We start from the raw sequence: 22,526 nt of genomic DNA on the forward strand, positions 1-22,526 counted from the left end.
ATCAGGAACCAATGGGAATGATTTCTTTCCTTCCCTTGGCCCAGAGCCCATGGTAGGAATCAAGTGAAGCAACACAGTTCTTAAAAACAGTAGGTAAGAAGAGTCTTTGGTTGGGGTAAAACTTTGTAGCCACGATTTCTTCCTGTACCAATAAGCAGGATTTCAAATCTCCCCTGGGCCAGGCTTGCCTGGGGGAGACCTCAACTCTCCTGTCTCCACTGCTGGCTTGTCGCAGAATCTGTGCCAGCTCCCACAATGGGGCCAAGTCCAGTAGGGCCCTAGGCCCTCATCAAAGGCCTTCTTCTCTCCAAAGCGAAGGATGGCCACTAAACGAATACAACAGTTTTGATTGGATTCCAATGACCGTAGCTTGTACCAGCAGCGTTTGTTCCTTTTAGGTCTCTCATTCTAAGCGGTGGCCATTTCAGACAACAAACCCAGCAGAACAGCTTCTCATCCCACCGTCTTGTACCCACAGCCCAATCCCCCTTCTGTTGCCTTCCAGCATGGGCATACATCCTCCTGCCCTGCTTCCAGACAAAGAGCAGTCCTGACCCCAACTATACAATCCTTTCCTTCCAGTGTATTTAGTGCTTCTTTCTGCTCATGCTGTAATTTGTTTCTTCTTCAGTGAAAAACAAGAAGTCTCCTACCTCTTTTCTTCAAAGAAAAAAGAGGAGCGGGAACAAATTCTCCCCAGACATCTCCCTCAGATCTTCTCTTCATTTCTAGCATGCAACGAGCACCCATTTTCTCCTCATGTGTACTAGGATGGGTTAACAGCGGTTAAGGATGACAGACAGAAACCTAAATATATCCAGAACCTTGCAACACAAAGGACACCCCCCACAAAGTGAGATCTAAAGTTGGTGTTGTGGGGCCAAGGGCATGCCCACTGCCTGCTGGCTCACAGTCTGGATTCCGTCAGACACATGTTTCAGAATGAACAGTACCACCGCCAACTGGGGACGGGGGGTGGGGGAGGGGCTTACGCTTGTGAAACCACCGCCAGGATCACCGTGTGCTCGGAAGGATTTGTGGCCCGGATCGACCTGCAACGAGAAGGCTCCAAGTCAAACCAGGTGATCTGGGCTTTGTTACAATGAACAAATGCGGCAACTTCACATTGAAAAATGGCACAAAACCTAATCTTTCTCTCAAGAGAAAGTCTGGAAATGTGTAAAGACAACAGAGAAAGATGCCCTTGAAGATTAGGACAATCTCTGTTTTTCCTTTAAAAAAAAAAAGTTTTGTTTTGTTTTGTTTTTAAACGCCTGGGCAGCTGTCCAATGGGTCAGATCTGCCAATTTTTCACTTCAAAAACTGGCAAATTCCACTTAAATTCCATGTTTTCTGACTGAAATTCCACTCCGCAAAGAAACGGGCAGTCCCACAGATCTCCAGTTATCAGTTTGTACTTAGGGAGCTAATTGCTCTGCATCTTTTAAAATAGTAGATAGCTCAGAAAGATGACCTTATAATAAAAACTAAAATACTCACTGGCAGCTGGACATACCAATTCGGGTTGAAACTCATAAGAGCGACACAAAGAGCCGCCTAATTTGTTTTGGTCATACTGTTGTTTGTGCTGAAATGCTTTCAGCGAGTGGGTCACAAACTAGGGTTGGGCAATGCTGCAGTGCAGCCATGGTCCCTGCTGATCCCCGCTGTCCTATGACCACTTGTGTGTCGTTTATTCCCTAGGATTTTAATAGGATTAGACTACGTGAGGATCTAGAACTCTGAGGTCCGTGCATCTTCTTACAACATGTGCTATTGTATGCCGCAGCTCTGATTCTGGATTATCCTGGTCAGGGCTCGTGAATGGAATGAACTATTAATAAAGAGCCACATACTTGAAGCTTAGTACAAATAAGCCTGCTTGTTTTGACCCATTTCCTCTGTCTGGACTCTGTGTATTTTGAGATCCCTGGGAAGAGAACCATCATCTCTAAGAACAGAAGGCTCAAGGCTGCTCTTGAGTAATTTGTGAAACAACATGTATTTGTTGATCTTTCTAGCTATTGGCATTTCAGCTCTTCTGCACTACAACATATTTGCACTACTGCTCCCCTAGAAAAAGCCAGCTTGTATTGCTTCATTTCCTTCAACTCTCACATTTCCTGACCTTTCTCAAAAAAGGTACTTTCCCAATTTCCTATTCCTTGAGATCTCACTCTACGTGGGTGGGAGGTTCAGGAAAGTGACCAGCTCTCGTCTTCCTGGGAAGTAAAGGTTCCCATGGTAGATAAACGGTATTTGAACAAACTCCTGAAGTTCAATGCCTCAACTCACTGTGGGACAGGAAGAGCAAGTCAAGACCCCCTATTAAGGCTAGCACAGACTACTTCCTATTCAGCCACCCCACAGCACAGGTCTTAATGAGGCCAAGGTACCATTTTTTTTTTTTTTTTTTTTAACCTATGAGCCTACTGAATTCTCAGCAGAAATACCAGTTACCACCTAATGAAAAAAATGCATAGCAAGTCCGAGGTGCACCCTACTGTCTAGGGAAATACTAAGCACCTCTCAGCCTTGTGCAACCTCTTCCACCCCAATGAGAGAAGTCAGGGCTACACTGCAAGGCTACGTTCTAAGGAGTGGGCCTCAAGAGGTGCAAACACTGTTAAGAACGTAACTGGGCTGGAGCCCATGCTCCCTTAGCTTCTTTTGAAACTGGCTTTCATTTTGGGGGTTGCTTCCTGCTGCTTATCTCTTCTTTCTCATTCCTCCAAAGGAACTGGTATAGCCAGAGAGACTCAGACCCCTTCCTGGTGGAGAGGATGAAGGGGGACTGCAATCGGTGGGGTAGAGGTCCAAGGAAGCATGTTAAGGTCCAGTCTAGCTCAAAAATCCAGGGATCTTGGACCATGGATGACAGTAATGAATGTACATCTGCCAGGAGTGTGTCCCTTACTCATTTTGGGGGGGCATGTACTGGCAGCCATGCATTCAGGAATCTGGCTTCCCTGAACATAATAAGTAAGAGTCAGTAAACACACCCCCTGATACACGACCTGGCTTCTGACCTACACAGATCCCCCACTGTTTCTCTGTGCAGCTAAGACACAAGTACATTAGATAAAAAAAAAAAACTACATTTCTTTATATTCAAGGAAGATTGTAAAGCTTATCTGCTAATCTTTCTTCACCTGAATAAAAAGAATTTCTTTTTATACCTGAAACTTGTCTTAAATCATTCCATGTATACACAAAGGACAGTGGCGTTTCTACTACAAAATCATTTAAGAAAATTAAGTCAAGACCAAGCAAAAGTAGATCTAGTTATAAAGGACCGAATTCTATCCTGTAGATCATTTAAAAAGAAAAAGTATTTTTTTCTTAGTATTTCTTACTAAATATTTCTTAGTATTTCTTTTCTTAATACTGAAAGTACCATCCAAATATTTTATGATACACTTATTCATATCTATAATAATTTAAAAATAAAATATTTCTACACACAATAGTAAGATTATTTGAGGCCAGTAAGACATTTTAAAATAGGTTTTGTAAGAAAAATTCTTTGAGAACCTGAGAAGGATCAAAAAATAACAAGGCAATGCCTATGGTGAGAAATGTCTCTTAATCCAATCATTTCTTGTCAGGGTGCCAAAGGATCTAAGAAGCCACTTCCTTACCTTTCATTTCACTTACTAATATTCAAGAAAATTTCAGCTCCATATGTAATTGGAGTCTGTGCTGGTCTAGCATTTATTTAGTGACCTCTTGCTGTCTAGCTTCAAAGCATTCCACTTCTGCTAAATGGATCAGTTCATCCACAGAAAACTCTTATGACTGCATTTATTTATGAACAGGCATGCATTTTCCCCCTGGAGTGCAAGCATTTCTGGAAACAAGTGGGGCATTTGGATCCCTGAAAGATTTTCTGCTGTGGTAAAGTAGCTGCTTGTGCTCCCCAACCGCTGTAGAATCTACCCATCTGTGTCAGGCAGGGAGACATGTGTATTTCACACATTTCCGATGTTCATTTTGGGACAGAATAATTAAGATTAAAATATCTGGTTTAAATCCAAACCCCATCTGTATAACAAAAACTGTGTGAATTTTAATGTCTCTTGTGTGCATGCGTGTGTGTGTGTGTGTGTGTGTGTGTGTGTGTGTGTGAAATATGAGCAATACTTGGGGGGAAAAACACCTTGACATTTTCAGAGACACCCAGATCACACCTCTAAATTCACTGGAACTCAAATGTGGAAAAACAGAAAAGGTGAACTAAATCTATAGGAGGAGCTATAGCTTTCATCACAGAAATCTGCACAGACTGCTTAGAAGCATCAACACACATTTTAGAAATACTTGGGATGGAACTAAAGACATCTCTAAGTGACAGTCATTTTAGGCTATTAAGTGAACGTTTAACAAGCATGTTCCATTAGGAAAGGTACCTGCACACCGCTTCTGCATCAAAGTTTCGAGTTTGTCTGTGATCTATTACGATAATTTCATGATGCTTATCTAGAAAGCATTCAAGGGCTGACTCTGGAGTCCGAGCAATATTGCATCTATAACCAGCTCTGTCACAGGCCCACCAGAATCCATCACTCTGACTATCTTCCTTTGCAAAGATCAGCAAAACCTGAAATACAAAAAAAGCATCTTACAAGCAATCATCATCCTTACAGGCTGTATTAAACATGAGCCTATAGTAGACAAGTTTAAAATGCGGCATCTAGAGAGGAACTACCCAGGTTTAAACCCCAGCTCCTCCAAGTGATTCCAGTGTGTGTCTGAGCAAGGTATTTCATCCCTTTGTGCTATAGATTCTCCACGGTCAGATGCGCCATGCTAGCTAGTTGTGAGACCTACATGAGCACGAGTAGGTCCTCAGTCATTCTGGGGGGGTTGTTACTCATTTTTAATTTCCCAGTTGGCTTTGTTGTTAAGTATATTAAGCAGTGAAATTATTTTTTAAATAATTTTTTATTGTTATGTTAATCACCATACATTACATCATTAGTTTTTGATGTAGTGTCCCATGATTCATTGTTTGTGCATAACACCCAGTGCTCCACGCAGAACATGCCCTCGTTAATACCCATCACCAGGCTAACCCATCCCCCCCCTCCCCTCTAGAACCCTCAGTTTGTTTCTCAGAGTCCATCGTCTCTCATGGTTCGTCTCCCCCTCCGACTTACTCCCCTTCATTCTTCCCCTTCTAAGCAGTGAAATTATTAACAGGATAATTAACACAGCTGGGACTATGGTTCCTACATACACATGTTTGGTTTCAGTGCAGGTGGTGTTGGCCTCTCAGTACCTGGAGGTCAACTCTCTGATCTTAGCAATTGAATCCCTTTAAAGACACAGGAAAGGGAAGGAACTCAAAGCAACTTCAAAAACTAATTCTAATACCCAACCCATGCTGGACTCTGGAAAGAATGACCATGCAAGGAGAAGGTGATGGAGCTAAACTAAGGAAAACCTGTCTCTTCTTGCCTCATTGAGAAGTGTGGCCCCACTGGAAAGAAGGTACCAGACTTCACCCTGGTTGCCCTCACCAGCCCCTGGGCTCCAGCGCCCAATTCTCTGGCGGAAAGCCAGAGACAGCCTTACCACCACCTGAACTGGTTCATTTATTTGCTTGATCATGATCTATCTTCTCCACTGGGATTGAGCTTCAGGACCACAAGGAACTGCCTGCTATGTTCCCAATTACCTCCACCCCCACTGCTGTGCTCAGCACCAAGCTGCCACTTACTAGCTGCTCAGTAAATATCTGGTGAGGTAAAGGTTAACTACCTGTAGTGTTTCCTGCAAAACACAAAAGGGTTTTACTATTATTACAAATAAGAGGTCCAACAGAAACACCTAACTATCTCAAGACATGGATAAAGCGTTGAATGTTCTTGAGCATCCACTGCTAGTTTAAAGAATTAGCAACAGAAGGGTTTTCTTTTTCCTCAACAAGAAAAGCCTTTAAACCAATAACCAGTATCATTCTTTTCTTTTTAAAAGATTTTATTTGTCAGAGAGAGAGAGAGAGAGAGAGAGAGAGAGAGAGACCATGAGTGGGGAAGAAGAGCAGAGGGAGAGGGAGAAACAGGCTCCCGGAGCCTGATGCAGGACTCGATCCCAGGACCCTGGGATCATGACCTGAGCAAAGGCAGACGCTTAACCAACTGAGCCACCCAGGCGTTCCAACCAGTATCATTTTGATGATGAAATATAAAATGTGTTTCATTTAAATTCAGAAAGACAAACTGTCCAACCATTACATTTTCAAAATATTTTATCGAGAATTGGCAATATACTGAAAAATAGACACAACAGTCTAATAAGCCTACTGCACCCATGTCCTGGCGTCAGCAATAAACTAACTCCGGGCCAGTCTGGCTTCATTTCCATCCCTGCCCACTTCTCGACTCTGACATTAGTTTGCAGCAAAGTCTGCATATCACATCATTTCAACAGCACGAATCTATTGAAGATAAAGACTGTTTAGGGGCGCCTGGGGGGGCTCAGTCGGTTAAGCATTGGCCTTCGGCTCAGGTCATGATCCCAGGGTCCTGGGATGGAGCCCCGCACTGGGCTCCCTGCTCAGTGGGAAGTCTGCTTCTCCCTCTCCCTCTGCCTGCTCCCCCTGCTTGTGCTCTCTCTGACAAATAAAATCTTAAAAACAAAACAAAAACCACAATACCATTTGGGGGGGGCAGCAAAGCAACATTTACTGAGCAATAGCAAAGTGATAGGACAAAGCCCCCAAGGAGGGAGGGGACCAAAGGGGGTTGCCCCCACAATACCATTTCATACCTAAACCTCCCCAATAGCTCAACATCATTAAATATCTGAATATATCATGTCATTTGTTTTACATTTGTTTAAATCATTTCCTGTTTCCAAAATGCCACGTTTCCAGAAGAGATATTTTTCAGCAGGATTTTGCCATTTTCTTCCTAGCACATGGCTTGAAATCATACCCTTATAACACATAAGGCAGCCAGCCAGACTTATTAAGAGCTCATCCTGGTCTGTCACTCCTCAGTCCAGAGTGCTTCTAAGAGTTTTTGACCACAGAGCTAACTTCTAGGAAGAAGTGAGAGTGGCTCTTCCAAGGGAATTGAAGGGCATCGCCCCGTGGATTTGATAATGAAAAGAAAGCCTTCAGATGAAATAAGAGCTACAATGAAAAAGTCAGGTAGAATCAACTGGTTTGTGTGTGAAGTCATTGGCCCTCGACTTGGGGCAGCTATGGTATTAACAAGAAAAACTCCATATACAGAGCCTCAAAGTCAGCAAAGGTGAGAGAATTCCTTCTGTCATCTGGCTGGCTAAATGAGGGACTGCTGAACGAGAATCTCACCACTTTAGGTTTCCTTTATACCATTTGGCCTCAATAATTGACCAATACAGTAAGAACACAATTGTATTCCCATGTGGGACATTGCTACAGATTAATCTCATATTCCTTATGTATCCTCAGAATAGGGTGTACCACTTTTGGAAAAATATTATTATTGAATAAAAATTTCCCAAGCACCTGTTATGTTCCAGGAACTGTTTTTAGTTGCTTAGAGTACACTGATGAACAGAGTGGAGACCCCCTGCACTGGAGAGGGAGCAACAGCACGCATAATAAGCAAGCAAACGACACAGCATGTTAAAAGTGGTAGGTGCTACCTACAAACAGGAAGCGGTAAGCAGGAGCCAGAGTGGGTACCGACTGCCGCATTAAGTAGGGTAGGCCTCACTCACAAAGTAACAGATGCAAACAAAAAGGAAGGAAACAAAAAGGAAGTCAAATTGCTATCTGAGGGGCAAGTATTCGTAGCCAAAGGAATGGTTCTGTGGGCCCCTACAGTCGGACAAGTGCCTGACGCATTCAAGGAACTATAAGGAAGCCCGTGTGACAGGGGGGAGGGTGACAGGGAAAGTCTAGTTCACAGCAGAGGGTTACATCAAGGTAAGGCCATTTCAGGAACTTAAACTAGATTGCACATGAAAACTCACGACAGACTCAAAGGGAGAAATTCTCTTCATCAGGTCTTGTTATTTTTCTATAGTTCTGATGCTTTGACATCTAGAGCCTTGCTGACCCTGCGGAGACTGCTTCTGAGGGTTGGCCAATTTGTAGAGGTAGCAGGAGACGTGCCTAGGAAAGCACCCTTCGAAGGCAAACCAATGCAAAGCCCATACTCCTACCCCATCTTTTATCATGCTTTAATGCATGGAACCACTCTCCACCTGCCCTCATCCCGCCAGGGCCAAGTACCAACCAACTAGAGACAACAGCTATACCCCAGATTCCCATGGAATGATTCATACCAGCCACACCTGCTCACGCTCCCTTACCCATTCCTTCCCACAGAAGCCACAGGGGAGGCTCTTGGCCATACTTTCCCCTTGCTCTCTCTGCCTCCTGACCAACACTGGTGCTCTGTGTGTGTGTGGTCCTTTACGGCAAGGCGTGGCCCCTCCTCTGAGCGACAGACTATTTAATCACAGGCCTTTCCTGATCTGTTGGCCTCACTGTACCTGAATAATAACATCTACATTTTAGAACAGGACTATTTTATATTATAAAAGCACTCATGAGAGAATTTCTTTAGATAGTATTTAAAATTCTTCCCATTTAAGGGTGATGTATGGAACTTTTAAATTACTATACTGTACACTGGAAACAAATCTAACACTGGTTGTTAACTAACTGGAATTAAAGTAAAAATTTTAAAAATAATATTCTTCCCATCTATAAAAAATCAGAAAAACTAGTGTTCAATAATTCAACTCCTAAGTGAAAAAGCTACAGGAATTAAAAATATATACATTTTAAAGTACTATAGTAATTACCATTTTTGGATGTAACCAGGCTTGGACTCCCCGTCCCTATCTCCCAGTACAGCTGGGCTAATGATACTCTGTTTACAGAAATTTGGAATTTGAACAAAAGAGACACAAAAGCTGGGAATTGAGACCTGTGGCTCGGTGATAGTAGAGACAATAAAAGCCTTCAACTCCTGCTGTCAAGGTACTCAGAGATGGCCCACAGCCACACTCTGTAAGGCACAGCTTCTCAATTCCTCCTTCAAATCTACAAAGAAAAAAAAAACTGCACAAATATGTTTAATTCATTTATTTACTTGGTTGTCTAAGGCAGCTCTTACTTGCAGCCAAAGAACAAAACCAAAAAGACCGTAAGCACTACAGTCCCTCCCTGTATTTAACTTCCTATTTATCACTACTTAGTTTGTCAGAGGTGGCTGTTTTTAAATATTTATTGGCCATTCACTGAGGCTAATCTCAAAAAAAGCTGATAGGAATGGACATAGTCTAGTTTCCGTCCCTAGAAAGCAAGCAGATGAGACAAGTAAAGATAAACACAAGTGCACTACGGAGTGGTGATCACACCAGGGTACACACATGATGCTCAGACAAGAATCTAGGTACAAGGGAATGGGCAGAAGGAAACAATTTTGTTATATCAACTTAACCACACTGCTGTAAACATATCAAAAGAGTAGAAAATCTGATCTGGGATGAAGCCAGGGACAATGAAGCAACACCTTCCTTCTGGGATAGATCTGGGTCTACTTGGGTCCTGTCCAGGATCAGAACACAAGTATAGGCAATCCTTGCATCATGTGGTAGGGCCAGACTCTAAAAACCACCACAAAAGGCAATCTTAAACAATGGTAAAAATGACTGTCCTAGGACCTTAGAAATTTTTTCCAAACATGAAAACTTTTTGTTGGTTTTAACTGTATGAAATAAAGTAAAACATTTTTTCAGGACACTGTAAATTAAAACATTAGAAACACTGAAAATTAAAATACTTTCTTTTTAGAAAGAACTAAGGGTAGCTTCAACAGGGTATGCCTTCTCCAAATTGGATAAATTAAGGATACAGAGTGTAAGCATCTTTTTGATGCCTTGGGGTATCAGAAAGCCCTAAGCCTGGGTCAGCTCCAGTGTTTTATCCAATATTTTGTCCTCCCTACTTTCAATGCCATGAAATATCCCCCTGAGTTCCATTAACTAACATAGTTTTTTTACTTCCTCTGAGACATTTCATTCTTTTCACCACAACCACTTTCCTCACTGATGTTGACCATCACTGCAAGCTGAACTACCTCTGGCCGCAGATCTAGAATACCTCAGGGTGACAGTATGAACATCCTCAGGGTCAGCTCTCCCTCCTCTAACCTCATTTACATTCCACTTCAACTTCCCTCTGGCATTATTACTTTGCATTTCTTTGATGCACTTTCATCTCTGTTGGTTACTTCCCTCTTTTGATGCTTTATTTGCGTATAACGCCATGTGAGAGACCAGATGGCAACAGCTATACACTTTGCTGTCTGTGCTTGAATGGAAGAACAGGTGGCAAAGACCAATCATGAAGACTTTTAAAAAGGTGATGCGATTGGTTACTGATGGGGCTACACATCTGTTAATAGCATAGTGGTGTGTGGACTCACGTGCTAGCAAGAGAACCCATATTCACTGCAATTGCTCAGTTAGTACACTAATGTAATTGCAATCTAAAACATGTTGTGGGGATCCGGTAGGATTTATCTCAACTCTGAAATCTCTACATATTAAGACTGTACAAAGCAAGGGCTACCTCTACTGCTTTTCAAACATAACTACCAAGACCCCAAACTCCACGCAAGGCCTCTTTCTTCCTGCAAAGAGAGTACTGTCTAAACCTTGTTACAGCCACAGTGTTTTATTCATCTCTCCATCCTAGCTACAATGATGAAGTAAGGGCTGATCCAGGGCAGGGCTAAGAGAATCAAGTACAGTGGTCTGGTATGAGCAGCTGCAGAGGGGTAACACAGACCACAGGGAATTGGGGGAGGGGGGTATCCTAGTGGCAATGACAAGAACAGAGGCCAGGACTCTCTGGACTTCCTGGAGCAGGAAGGGACTCTGGGGGTGATCCATCACCCCCCATTCCATAAATGAGAACAACACCTTCCCGAAGCCAAGCAGCAGCACAGCTGGATCCCCATCTCCCAACTCCTCCTTCAGTGAGCTTGCCATGGCTCCAGTGGAGGTTCTCTTGTTTGCTGGAAATCCTTATAACCAGTCCTTTGACAAGTTTAATCAACAAATGCTGAAGAATATCTTTGAGGAGAGCAATAATCGGTCTTGGATAATCAAATTAGAATGTAACTCTTTCTCCTCTGGTGAAGGCTAATTATGAAAAACATGAAGATAAAACTAACTTCTCCTCAACCTGAAGAACAAACATTCATTATCGGTATTTTTTATCCGTAAGAATGCTTCCACACATCTCCACATGCATTCCCTATGTCTACTACTTTGCATCAATTTTCAAAATACTTGGTTTGACTTTAAGCAAATCTTGCTAACAGTTTCTAGAATAGATCACATGTATAGATTTTATTAGTTGTATCCACATACTAAACCATTGTCAATCTGGGGGGGAGGTGAAATTCGTAGGAACAAATGGTTTGAAAGCTTTCCATGAATGTCCCTAGAAAGTGATGCTAGTCACAGCCACAGTTTGATGTGAATTTAAGGGCAGCCATTATACTGAAAATACTTCAAACACAGGATCTTATTCAATAACCCTTTAACAATTCTTGGAGATGTGAACTATCCCTTAATTTGTAAATCTGGAAACAAAGGGTTGGAAAGGATAAGAGACTCACCTATAGCCACACAACTGTCAATATTTGAACTGAAGTCAGCCTGACTCCACAGCCTGTGTAATCATGTTAATTTACTTTTGTTTTTACCCCCTAAAATATGGGACCAAAATTCCTACCAACTCTGTAGTTCCAAGGAACTGGCTGGGCTTGGTGGAGGCTATGACTTGGCAGTAGCTAAGGACAGACAGGATGGGGTATGTAAGGGTAGCTCCCCATGAGGCCACAGGAGCTCCAATATTTAACAGTTCCCGACCATCTGCATCCATATAACATGAAAGAATAAAATTTTAAAGCTAAGCACTGCCTTGGTAGGAAAAGCTTAGACCACAGCTCTGAGTATCATTTGCAAATCCAGTTGAAAAGCCCAGTTGGAGTGAGAGGGGAGAGGAGGACAGCACTCGAAGCAGAAACACATCAATTCTACACACTCAACAAGTAAATATCCTCGAGGCATTGATGAAGGAAAGGCCACTTCATTTTGAAATGTTGATACGAATCTATTGCCTTATAACATTTCCCCTATTTTTAATTTTCTTGCCAAGACTGGAAAACAGGACTTTTACTATGAGTCACAGCCACTCACCCAGGAGAGATGCCCTCTATGATACCACGCTGTACGTTTCTCCAATACCCCCCGCCCCATTCCACTTCTCACACTGCTCCTGCCAGCTCCCTGAGGGCGTGCAGAGCCCCATGTTACATGTCCTGACATGGGAGCAAGTTCCCCCTTGTGAACTTAGAAATGCACCCTCAAAAGCAACCCCATCCTCAAGTGTTCTTATCAACAAGTACCTTCCCAGCCCTAAGGACTCTGGTTGATGTAGCTCATTAATATTTTCAGCATGCCACTGTACTCCCAATAGATATTTTTTGCCAGGTCAGGGGGAAAACAGAATACAAATACAAAGGCTCTAGGACATAGTATGGTTTTTCTAAGATAGTTGCAGTATCAGTAGCAGAAGCACAAAAACACTTAATTAGGTGTCACTGTCCCTGAAGTTGGAGTGTTACAAATAATAGAACGGACTGAGCAGACCCCTCTGGGTGGTCAGGGAGCCGTGTGCAGCCTCTCTTCCCTTGTAGCACATTATGGAGCCTTGAACTTACAGGTGCTTTGTCGATTGTTTTCTGGATGGGTCAATGAAACTACGCTTCAATACGACCAAGTAGGAATGGCATCCTTAGATCTAAGTAGAGCTTGTGAGCTTTTTTAAAAACAATATTCTTTCCCTCACTCAAGGACTGTTGACCACTTGAATCTGCTGTCATTTTGGGCCAAACTCATGTGATGGGAATCAGGCAGGGTCCACAGTAGCACTAGAAACATTCCAGCTGTCGCATTGGGTGATGAGTTCACAGTATTCCTTTTGTTATTTCATAGCCTATGTGTAAAAGCTAAAAATAAATCCAAAATTATAGACAATTGTTTTTTTAGTAATGGAGCATAGAGCTGTTAATGGGAATTTAAATCCTACCAAGGACTAGATCACATTTGATATGACAGGATACAGTATCTCTGTTATAAAATTTGACTGGCAAGCACGCATATTAAAAAATTACTTAAGGGTAACCACCAAAAAGATAAAGAAAAGAAAGAAACACCACCTATAACTTAAAAAAAAAATTCTGAAAACTGCCAATTTGACATAAAGCAGAAATATAAAAAAAAAAGGTTAAGAAGATAGAAAATATAAGACTAATTGTATCAGTAATCACACTTCAAGTAACTAGACTGAATTCACTTATTAGAAGACAAAAAATCAGAACAGATTTTGGAAAAATAAAAGGTATGTGCTGCTTAAGTAGGCATATTTAATATGAAGTTATAAAGAAAAACTGAAAATGAACAGCAAAAACATACTAGAAAAAAGTTAACGAAGAAAAGCTGGTGTGGCAACATTTCTAACAGATAAAACAATGTAAGGAAAAAGTTTAAAAAGACACCCCATAATAAAAGGGTCACCGGGAATATATAATTAAGAATACATAGTAACATCACAGACTCAAAACATCAAGTATTAGCAGATACTGATAACAACATAGCCACTGCCATAGAAACTGAAAAAAATTAGTCAAAAAATTAAGATATAGTCTGAATAGCATAATTAGTAAGGTTCAGTTAATTCATGTATATAGAATTTCCTATTCAAATAGAGACACATCTTTAAAAGCTTTTTGTTGAATATTATTTTCAAAATTGGTTTACATTATTGACCAAACAAGTTGCAACAAAGAGTCAGTAACAAAGGCATCAAATTCAATGGAAGATCATACAGTCTTTTCAGCAAGTGAGGCTAGAATTAGAATCAATATGAGGATAAAAAATGAGCTGAAACCTCATCATTCCATACCCCAAAATGAACTTGAGATTGATGATAGAGCTAAAATTGTTAAACAGTAGTTAAAAAAAAACAAAAAACAAAAACAACAACAACAAAAAAACAACTAAGAAATTATCTTTTCAACCTGGGAGTAAGTAAAGATTCTGAGGATACAGCAAGCAATAACCTTCAAAGAAAATACTAATTAGGTTACATCAAAATTAAATTTTGCTTAAAAGCCAAAGTTAAGAAAATTTATAGAAGAACCAGATTGGAAGAAAGTATTCTCAAAATCTGACAAAGCACTTGTGAAAAGAGTATATGAGGAATTACAATTCAGTAATGTTTTAAAAGTCAATCCGATTAAAAATAAAAAGACTTAGCCAAACATTCACAAAAGATAAAAGAATGGGCAATAAGTCAATAAAGTGCTCAACATTATCATCAAGGATTTGGAGTAACCAGAACTCTCATATTGCCTGTAGGAGTACAGAACATTAACAACCCATTTTGAGAGGACATATGGAAATCTCTCAAAAAACTGAACACATCATTGTTTTGCAGTTTCTAGCAAAACAACTAGGCAAGTAAAATGAAGTAAAAGGTATTCAAATTGGAAAGGAAGAATTAATGGCATGACCTTGTAGATAATTCTAAAGAATCCACAAAAAAGCTCAAGAGCTAATAAAGGAGCTCAGGAGGTTGCAAGATAAAAATAAATTGTACCAATGAATAACCCAATAATGAAATTAAGGAAATAATTCCATTTGGCATAGAATCAAAAAGAATAAAATATTTTAGGAATAATAACCAAATATCAAAGACATACACTAAACACTATAAAACATTATGGAAAGAGGAAAATTTAAAGAAAGGGAAAAAACCTCTCCATTAACAAATTGGGAGACAAAATTGTTAACACGGTAATACTTGCAAAATTGATTTATAGACTTATTACAATCACTTAGGGGACTCACACTTTGAAGCACAGCAATCAAGACAGTGTGGTACTGGAACAGGACAGACATATATACCAATGGAAGAGAACTGAGAATCCAGAGGTAAACCTTCACAATTATGGTCAGTTGATTTTTGACAAACGTGCCAGTACAATTCAATGGGGAAAGAATATTCTTTTTAACAAATAGTGCCGCAACAACAACATCCACATGTGAAAGAATGAAGTCCTACCTCACACCATATACAAAAATTAACTCAAAATGGACCACAGAGCTAAATGTAAGAGCTAAAACTCCTCGAAGAGGGCGCCTGGGTGGCTCAGTTGGTTAAGCGACTGCCTTCAGCTCAGGTCATGATCCTGGAGTCCCTGGATGGAGTCCCATATCGGGATCCCCACTTAGCAGGGAGTCTGCTTCTCCCTCTGACCCTCTCCCCTCTCATGCTCTAATAAATAAAATCTTTAAAAAAAAAAAACTCCTTGAAGACAACAAAGCAGTGTATCTTTGTGACCTTACATTAGGGGATAGACTCTTACATATGACAGCAAATGATGTTGAATAAAGAAAAATTTCCTAATGATGCCTGTAGCCTGATGCCTTTCAAATAAAGCTTAAAAATACCCCAAAACAAAGAAATTATTATGAATGGACACATACATATATAAAGTATGCAAACATCTAGCATAATAAATTTCCAAGTAGTGGTTACTTCTAGGGAGGAGAGGATGGGGGGGCAGAAGGATAATTAAGGGTAATCTTTTGTTTCTGGAAAAAAAAAAACCCCAAAACTTCAAATAGAAAAAGTATACTGTTAATATTTGATGAAAGTGGTACGGCTATACCTATGTACCTTTATGAATATTTGAAATACTTTATGATTTGACAAATTAAATTTTTTTAAAGGAACGAGACATCCTTATGATCATTAATTTCCAGTACAACACAGGGCAAAAATTAAGGTAAATTAAACTAATTGATCTAAAACTCCACTAATCTCAAGAAATATTCAGGAAATTGCTTTGGGAATAAACACTATTATTAGATCCTTTGTCGTTGCCTTTATTCAAAATGGAGAACAAAGTACATGCCCCCAGAATGATCACTGGAATTTTCCACTTGTTTGTATTCTATACAAATAGTTGTGGCTAATGTTTATTTTAGTAAATTCTTTTTTCTCCCTCTACTCCTAAATTTGTTTTCATCAAATTTTCCCAAGCTTAAATTTCTTCTTTTTTTCCTTCCCCTAGATTTGTATTTCCTTTCCTAAGCAACAATAAAACATTTTCTTTTTTCCATTTGCTCATAAATCAAACAGTACATTTCCTTGTTTGGTTTTTCACTTTCAACTACATGTTTGGTTTGCTTACATTTTTTCTGCTATTCACTACCCCCCACCCCCCAGTACAAGACATGCTTCCAGGTGTTAACAAGCTACTTTTTTATAGGGAGAAAGTTCACTTAATTAGACCTATCAGGAAGATGTGCATGCAGATGGGGATTTAACAATAAGCACTTTCTACTTAAAAGGGTACAAACCATGTTTCTCTGAAGGGGCCATTGGATGCTGAGGGCTGTAGGGAGGACAGTTGTCAAGTTGCCGACATTATTACAGTGCAGTGAAGGCCAGAAGCACCCGGCCTTCTCTTCCTACAGCCAGCTCCCACCGTGCTACAGAGCCTAGACCACAGCCTGGCTCAAGTCACAGGGCACAAGAAAGGGGAGCCTCCTGTCATCTTTTCGACCCAGCCAACAACAGTTGTCATTTACTGAGACGGCCCACTGCCAAGCAGTCTTCTGGGCACTCAATACAACTTCACTGGACTCCTAATTCCCCATGAGAGAGGGGGATTATCTCTACTTTATGGACAGGGCACTGGGTAGAGGAATCAAGCGAGGAAGATCACACTGCCACCTGGCTGGAAGAGCCAAGATTCACGTCCAACTGCGGTTCATGGCACATGCCCCGCCATGTGTACACACAGCTTCTTCCCTTTCTGGCTGCTGCAGGGTGTGGAGCAGGGCAGTTTTTTGGTGGAATAGTTGCTCTACGTCCCAACCCACCATGCACCCTACCTACTGTATTTATGCTCCCAACAGGGCAATGGTTAAGTCCTCAAGGAAACAATTTGATTCCTCAAGTATGGCATTAATAGGAACAAGCATTTACACAGAGGCATATGTACACAGTATTTAAGTACACATAGGTGTGTTTGTAGGGGCAAGGCTGGCTACCTGCTGTGGTACTGAAGGAACCCTTCTGAGGGTGCTCCTATAATCGGGTGCTCCAGAAACAAAGGCCCACGAATAATGGAGGCCTACCTGAATAGGATCCTGTGTCAGTCTCATGGGCCCAATGCGCACCTCCGCTGAAGAGACCTGCTAAATAAGCGACAACATGTTAGATGTGTCAAGTCAAACTACAAGAACTGACAAATTCTTCCCTACTTAGGATATTACATGATGCTACTTTGTAGACACTAACTACAAGGATCCAATTTACTGACATGGAGACAGTTTAAAAAACATATATGGCATAATCCTAGTTTTGCGTAAGAACATACACATTTATATGTGCATTGAAAATGTCCTGGAGGAGATCATCAAATGTTAAGTAGCGGATTTCAGGTTTTTACTTAAAGTATATGGATTTTTATAATAAGCAAGTACTGCTTTAAGGGAGAAGACCAATCATCATTATTTTCTGAGCACCTACTATGTGCTCAGCACCATGCTAGACACTTCTTTTTTGCTAGACAGTTCTTATTCTAACATCTCGAGTAAAGGTTTTTCTCAAATGTGAAAGCTAAAACATTTGAAGAACTGTTCCTCTATTTACTTCTTAATTTTCTTACCTTCATGCTTCATATGAGGCATAGACAGCTAATTCTTACCCATGTTTACCATGAATAAACTCATTTGAATTGCACTTCCTCCAATAAACTGGGGAAGCCCATACTATGACCACAAGATGCAAATTGCGCCCCACGACTCAGTCCAGGAATGAGCTTAGGTGTTCAGTGGCCAACACCATCTAACTGCCTTCAGCTCCAAGCACAGAGCAATTATTTGTAATAACTTTGCTTGGATTTCTCAAAGTGACTCTTTCTAGGTAACTTCATTGAGAGTCTTGACCTCACCCCTAAGGATCCAATTTTGCCGTTCTCCAAGAGGAAGCAGTCATTTTGCTACCACTTGGAAGCTTATCCTGCATTCTACATACTAGTTTGGCCCCTGCCAGTCACACGGAACACCTTCAAAAAACATACAAAAATCACAGGACCAGAGGTAACTCAATAATGAATCAAGGGCCAGAGGAAGCTTTTATCAGCTAACAAAAGCAGAACTTTCTTTAAATTATAATTTTTTTAAAGATTTTATTTATTTGACAAAGAGAAACACAGCGAGTGGGAACACAAGCAGAGGGAGGGGGAGAGGGAGAAGCAGGCTTCCCGTGGAGCGGGGAGCCTGATGCGGGGCTCAATCCTAGGACCCTGGGATCATGCGAAGGCAGATGCTTAATGACTGAGCCACCCAGGCGCCCCTTTAAATTATAATTTTGAAAACTAAAAATTTCCCTTTCTCCTTTCTTCCCATTTCTCTGTGCTTAATTCGTGGTAGGCATGGTGTGAATTTTCTTCCAAACATGACTGAATTGGTGACATTCTTTTTCTCTTTAAGGTTGATCCCTCAACCCTGGCTTCACCATGTGAAGCAATGATGCTGGGGGCTTTGGCCTCTCGCCGACCCTGCCAGCAGACAGCTCAAAGCCCTCCAATGACTGCTCAACAGAGGCTATTCGTCCTCGGTGCTGGGTTCTGCTTGGTGAGGCAGCCTCTGGCCAGTGGACCCTTGTAGGAGGCCTGGCACAATTCATACCAACATGGGGCCTCGAGTCCCTGAGCCCATGGACCAGTGGCGAGTTCCTTCAGTGTTTCACTGCTGTCTTCAAGTAGAAGAACATGTGATCTTATGCTTCTTTCCTTTAAACAAAACAATATCCTACAAAGTGTTATTGCTGATACCAGCACCCACCACATACGCACAGCCCTAAGAATGATTCCACTGAAAAACCAGCGGTACCAGGCCTCCTGTGTCACCGGGACTCAGCAGCCCACCCAGCACCCCAGCTCTACTGGGACACAGTGTTTATTTCTGAAACAGACATGGTCCTTCAAAAGCAGTGTAACTGCCAGAATTTTACTAAAAAGTTAATAATTAAGAAGTAAAACCCATTTGATACAGTAAGACCATGTCGACTATCTAAGATATCTTTTCACGGTCCCTGTGATCCCTCTTGGGTTCACTGCCCCCATCACACACCTAAGTGCCCCTCCAACAAGGCTACGCGTTTTCTTTGGCAAAACTGACTCCCAAAGGGGTCATCCAGGGGAAGAAAAAAAAAATCAATGAAATATGTAGTATAAAGTTTAAAAGGAATAAAATAAAGTGACTCACTTTGGAAGGCTACGGGCCAGGGGGAAGGATCCCTGCTAGAAGGGTACAGACTGTCCAAAAAACAGTTCACTCTTAACCAATACATTTCTATCTAATTTCACAAATAACCAAGATGTGCACCAAGTAGTTATATAGGTGTGTGCGTGTGTGTGTGTGTGTGTGCGCGTGTGTGTTGATGGAGAGCTCATAATACATTCCTGATGAAATCTCTCTTTAGAACAAATCCCATGAAACAGTGTAATCACTCTTGGCACACAAATGGTTGGATTCTCTTAATGAACATAATTCTCATTATTGTCTCCTATTCATTTAGGCCCAGAGGATCCTATCATATTTTAGCTTTTTATGTAACTGAATTTAGACAGGACACAGGTCAAGTCACTTTTTACATAGGTCTCTTGGTGGGATAAAAGCCCTGAAAGGCAGGGGTGCCTGGGTGGCTCAGTTGGTTAAGCGTCTGCCTTCTGCTTAGGTCGTGATCCCGGGGTCCTGGGATGGAGCCCCACATCAGGCTCCCTGCTCAGTGGGGAGCCTGCTTCTCCCTCTGCCTGCCGCTCCCGCTGCTTGTGCACTCTCTCTCTCTCTCTCTCTCTGTCAAATAAATAAATAAAATCTTAAAAAAAAAAGCCCTGAAAGGCAGCATTTACGGGCCTTTATTATCAACATTAAAAAGGAAGTCAATTCCATTTTCCTTATATGTAAGGAAATAATGACTAATTTGGAGTAATTCTGAAATAAAGTCCTTGCGTTATTGACAACACTGGTAAAGCTCTTCAACTATGATCATTTTTTGTCATGCATTTTATGTCTTTAGAAAACATGATGTTTTTGTTGGAACCATCGAGTAAGCTCAGTATGTTAGTTTCCCAGGGACTGTGAAGTTTTGAATAAAGAGGAAGAGGAGCTCTGATGGGAGGAGAAATACCTTCTGAATCACTTCTGATCACAATTCAGAAGCTGGGGGAAGGAAAAAAAAAACAACCTGAAGTTTATTATCTCATTGGTATGTGGTAAAATAGTTCATGTACTTTTTCTTTTAATTTTGGGATGTAAATATTACTTTTTTTTTTTTTTGCACTAATGAGCCCAGAGTTCAGAAGATGGTAAAAAACTGACATGTTAAAATTCCTATAATATGTTAGATATGTGGGAGAAGCTTAACATGTTTTCTCATTTAAATCTCAAAATCCATTTCACTATTTTAGCTCTGAATTAGAATAGGCTCAATTATCCTGTGGTATCAAAGAGACCCCATATCTCAGTGGTCTACTAATAGATTTTTTTTTATTCATACAAAATTCACTGTGGTTCCAGGTGACTTTCCTAAGCAATTCCTCCTCGTGGTTACTTAGAAGTCCAGGCCAAGACAAAGTCAGGGGGGAAGTCACAGGAGACTCAGGCATGGGTTTCTAAAAACCTCAGTCTGAAAGTTAGACACAGTACTTTCCCTCAGCCCATTGGCTGGAGCTAGTCACATGGCCCCACTTCACTGTAAGGAGGTGGGAAATCTAACGGAGCCAAAGGGTAGTAGTTACATAGGCCTTTTAAAACTTTGCCAGGAGAACATCTGAGGCTCCTGTGAACACTCCTCAAGGCACCTGCTCTCCCCGAGGGACTGTGCTAGGCACCTTCAGAGGAGTGACCTTCGCAGGAGATCTGCGATGGCCACTGAGTGACAGTATGGGAATTTTCAAAGTGACACCTGACCTAGAACATACCCTTTTCCTGCTCAACAGCAAAGACCCTACAACTGTCTTCCACAACCGTAAGAGTCCGCTGCCTGACCCAGCTCAGCAGGAAGCTGCCACGGGAGGCAGAGCCCAGGAGACAGTACTGCAAGTTTGGTCGACCTTTCCCAAGACCCAGCCTCCCCTGTCTCTACCCACTTCCTCCCAAGCCCGCCTCACTGTGCCACCTCCCAGGAGGCACCCTCCACCTCCACCACCGAGCTTGGGGCCTCAATTTAGCAGCTCCTTTAGTCCTGACCTACACTTAGCTTCCTGTCTCTTGGCTTCCCTTTTCCTTCTTAGGCTGCGCTCCCATTCATCTAACCTTGGCTTCCACGCCCAAGACAGGTCAACTATCTCCGCAGAACGGCTGCACTTCTCCTTGCCAGCCCTGCGGGCTGATGCAAGGCAGTGACCGGCAAGGCAAAGCCGCAGCAGTGCTATCCACAGTAGCAACACCTTGCAGAGTTCTGTTCCTGACACAGGAGCCTGCTGCCTACATGTCATCAACCTACGAAAGAGCATCTATGAACGCGAACAGGAGACCATTTACTGATGTCTCTGTAACCAAGCCAAGATTCTCGATTTCCAAGAGTGAACTTTGAGCAGCTGCAGATGCCCGGACCCCAGGTAGTGTATGAGCTCTGATTCCAGGAAGTGAAGAAGTTTGCCAAGGTCACAGAAGCAAGCAAAGGGTGGGGTCAGAGATAACCTAACTCTAGTGCCCGTAGGGAGACGAGGATGGGACAAGAGTGTGAAGAGACGCACTTCCTACCACTCTGACCACACATCTTCACCCCACAGCCCAATGAGGGAGGGCTGCCGGCCGACAGTGCAGTCTGAACTATCCCACCTTTAGAGTGTGTCGGGCGTTCATGTGTACACACGTGTGTACAGGGTAACATACATATGCATGCAGCAGGGTAACCAATTCACGTTCAGGGGAGTTGGCTCTCTAGGAAAAAAAAAAAAGTCCGATTTTGTAGCATTTGCTGATGCTCTGGTATAAAAACCTTCACTTTAGTTAATCTCAAGCTAGCAACATAGGGCCCTAAGTGTGCGACTGGGACTGTATCTTTTCATTCTGAATAAAAAGGGTCTACGGGTGGCAAACTCATTGAGTCTTTGTTGGTCTACAAATGTCTATCACTCACTTTTGATAGTTTAAGGAGATACACAGTTCTGGTTGATAGATATTTTCCCCTCCAACTTTAAAGACGAAAAGGAGAAAGTACTTCTGGTTTTCAAGGCGGGGAGATCAAGGAAGCCTCCATTAAGGCAAGCAGGTCATGAAGAACAAGAGACTGGCTTGGGAGAAGAAACTCCAGACATATGAAATAACAGAAGCAAAGGCACGGACGTAAAAATGCTAAGGTACGATGGCAGACAACGCGAAGGCTGGGCGGACTGGGGTGAGTCCCT

General features: G+C 41.8%; 1 protein-coding gene across 6 annotated transcripts in view; it reads right to left on the minus strand.

The window, feature by feature from the left end:
- Positions 1 to 22,526, minus strand: part of PDE8B (phosphodiesterase 8B) — a 228,942-nt gene that overhangs the window by 80,891 nt on the left and 125,525 nt on the right. For 4 of the 6 annotated variants that reach the window (XM_073905299.1, XM_025892732.2, XM_025892730.2 and 1 more), the window contains exons 2-4: positions 17,242 to 17,301; positions 4,410 to 4,600; positions 993 to 1,052 (exon numbers count right to left, since the gene is read on the minus strand). In XM_073905299.1, coding sequence (XP_073761400.1) covers positions 993 to 1,052; positions 4,410 to 4,600; positions 17,242 to 17,301 — 311 coding nt within the window. The remainder of the gene's footprint in view (positions 1 to 992; positions 1,053 to 4,409; positions 4,601 to 17,241; positions 17,302 to 22,526) is intronic. The other 2 variants (XM_073905300.1, XM_073905298.1) reach the window with 1 other exon arrangement.

Source organism: Callorhinus ursinus, unplaced genomic scaffold (assembly GCF_003265705.2).
Source record: "Callorhinus ursinus isolate GAN/ISIS: 27379988/994484 unplaced genomic scaffold, GSC_fseal_2.0 scaffold23, whole genome shotgun sequence".
Taxonomy (NCBI): domain Eukaryota; kingdom Metazoa; phylum Chordata; class Mammalia; order Carnivora; family Otariidae; genus Callorhinus; species Callorhinus ursinus.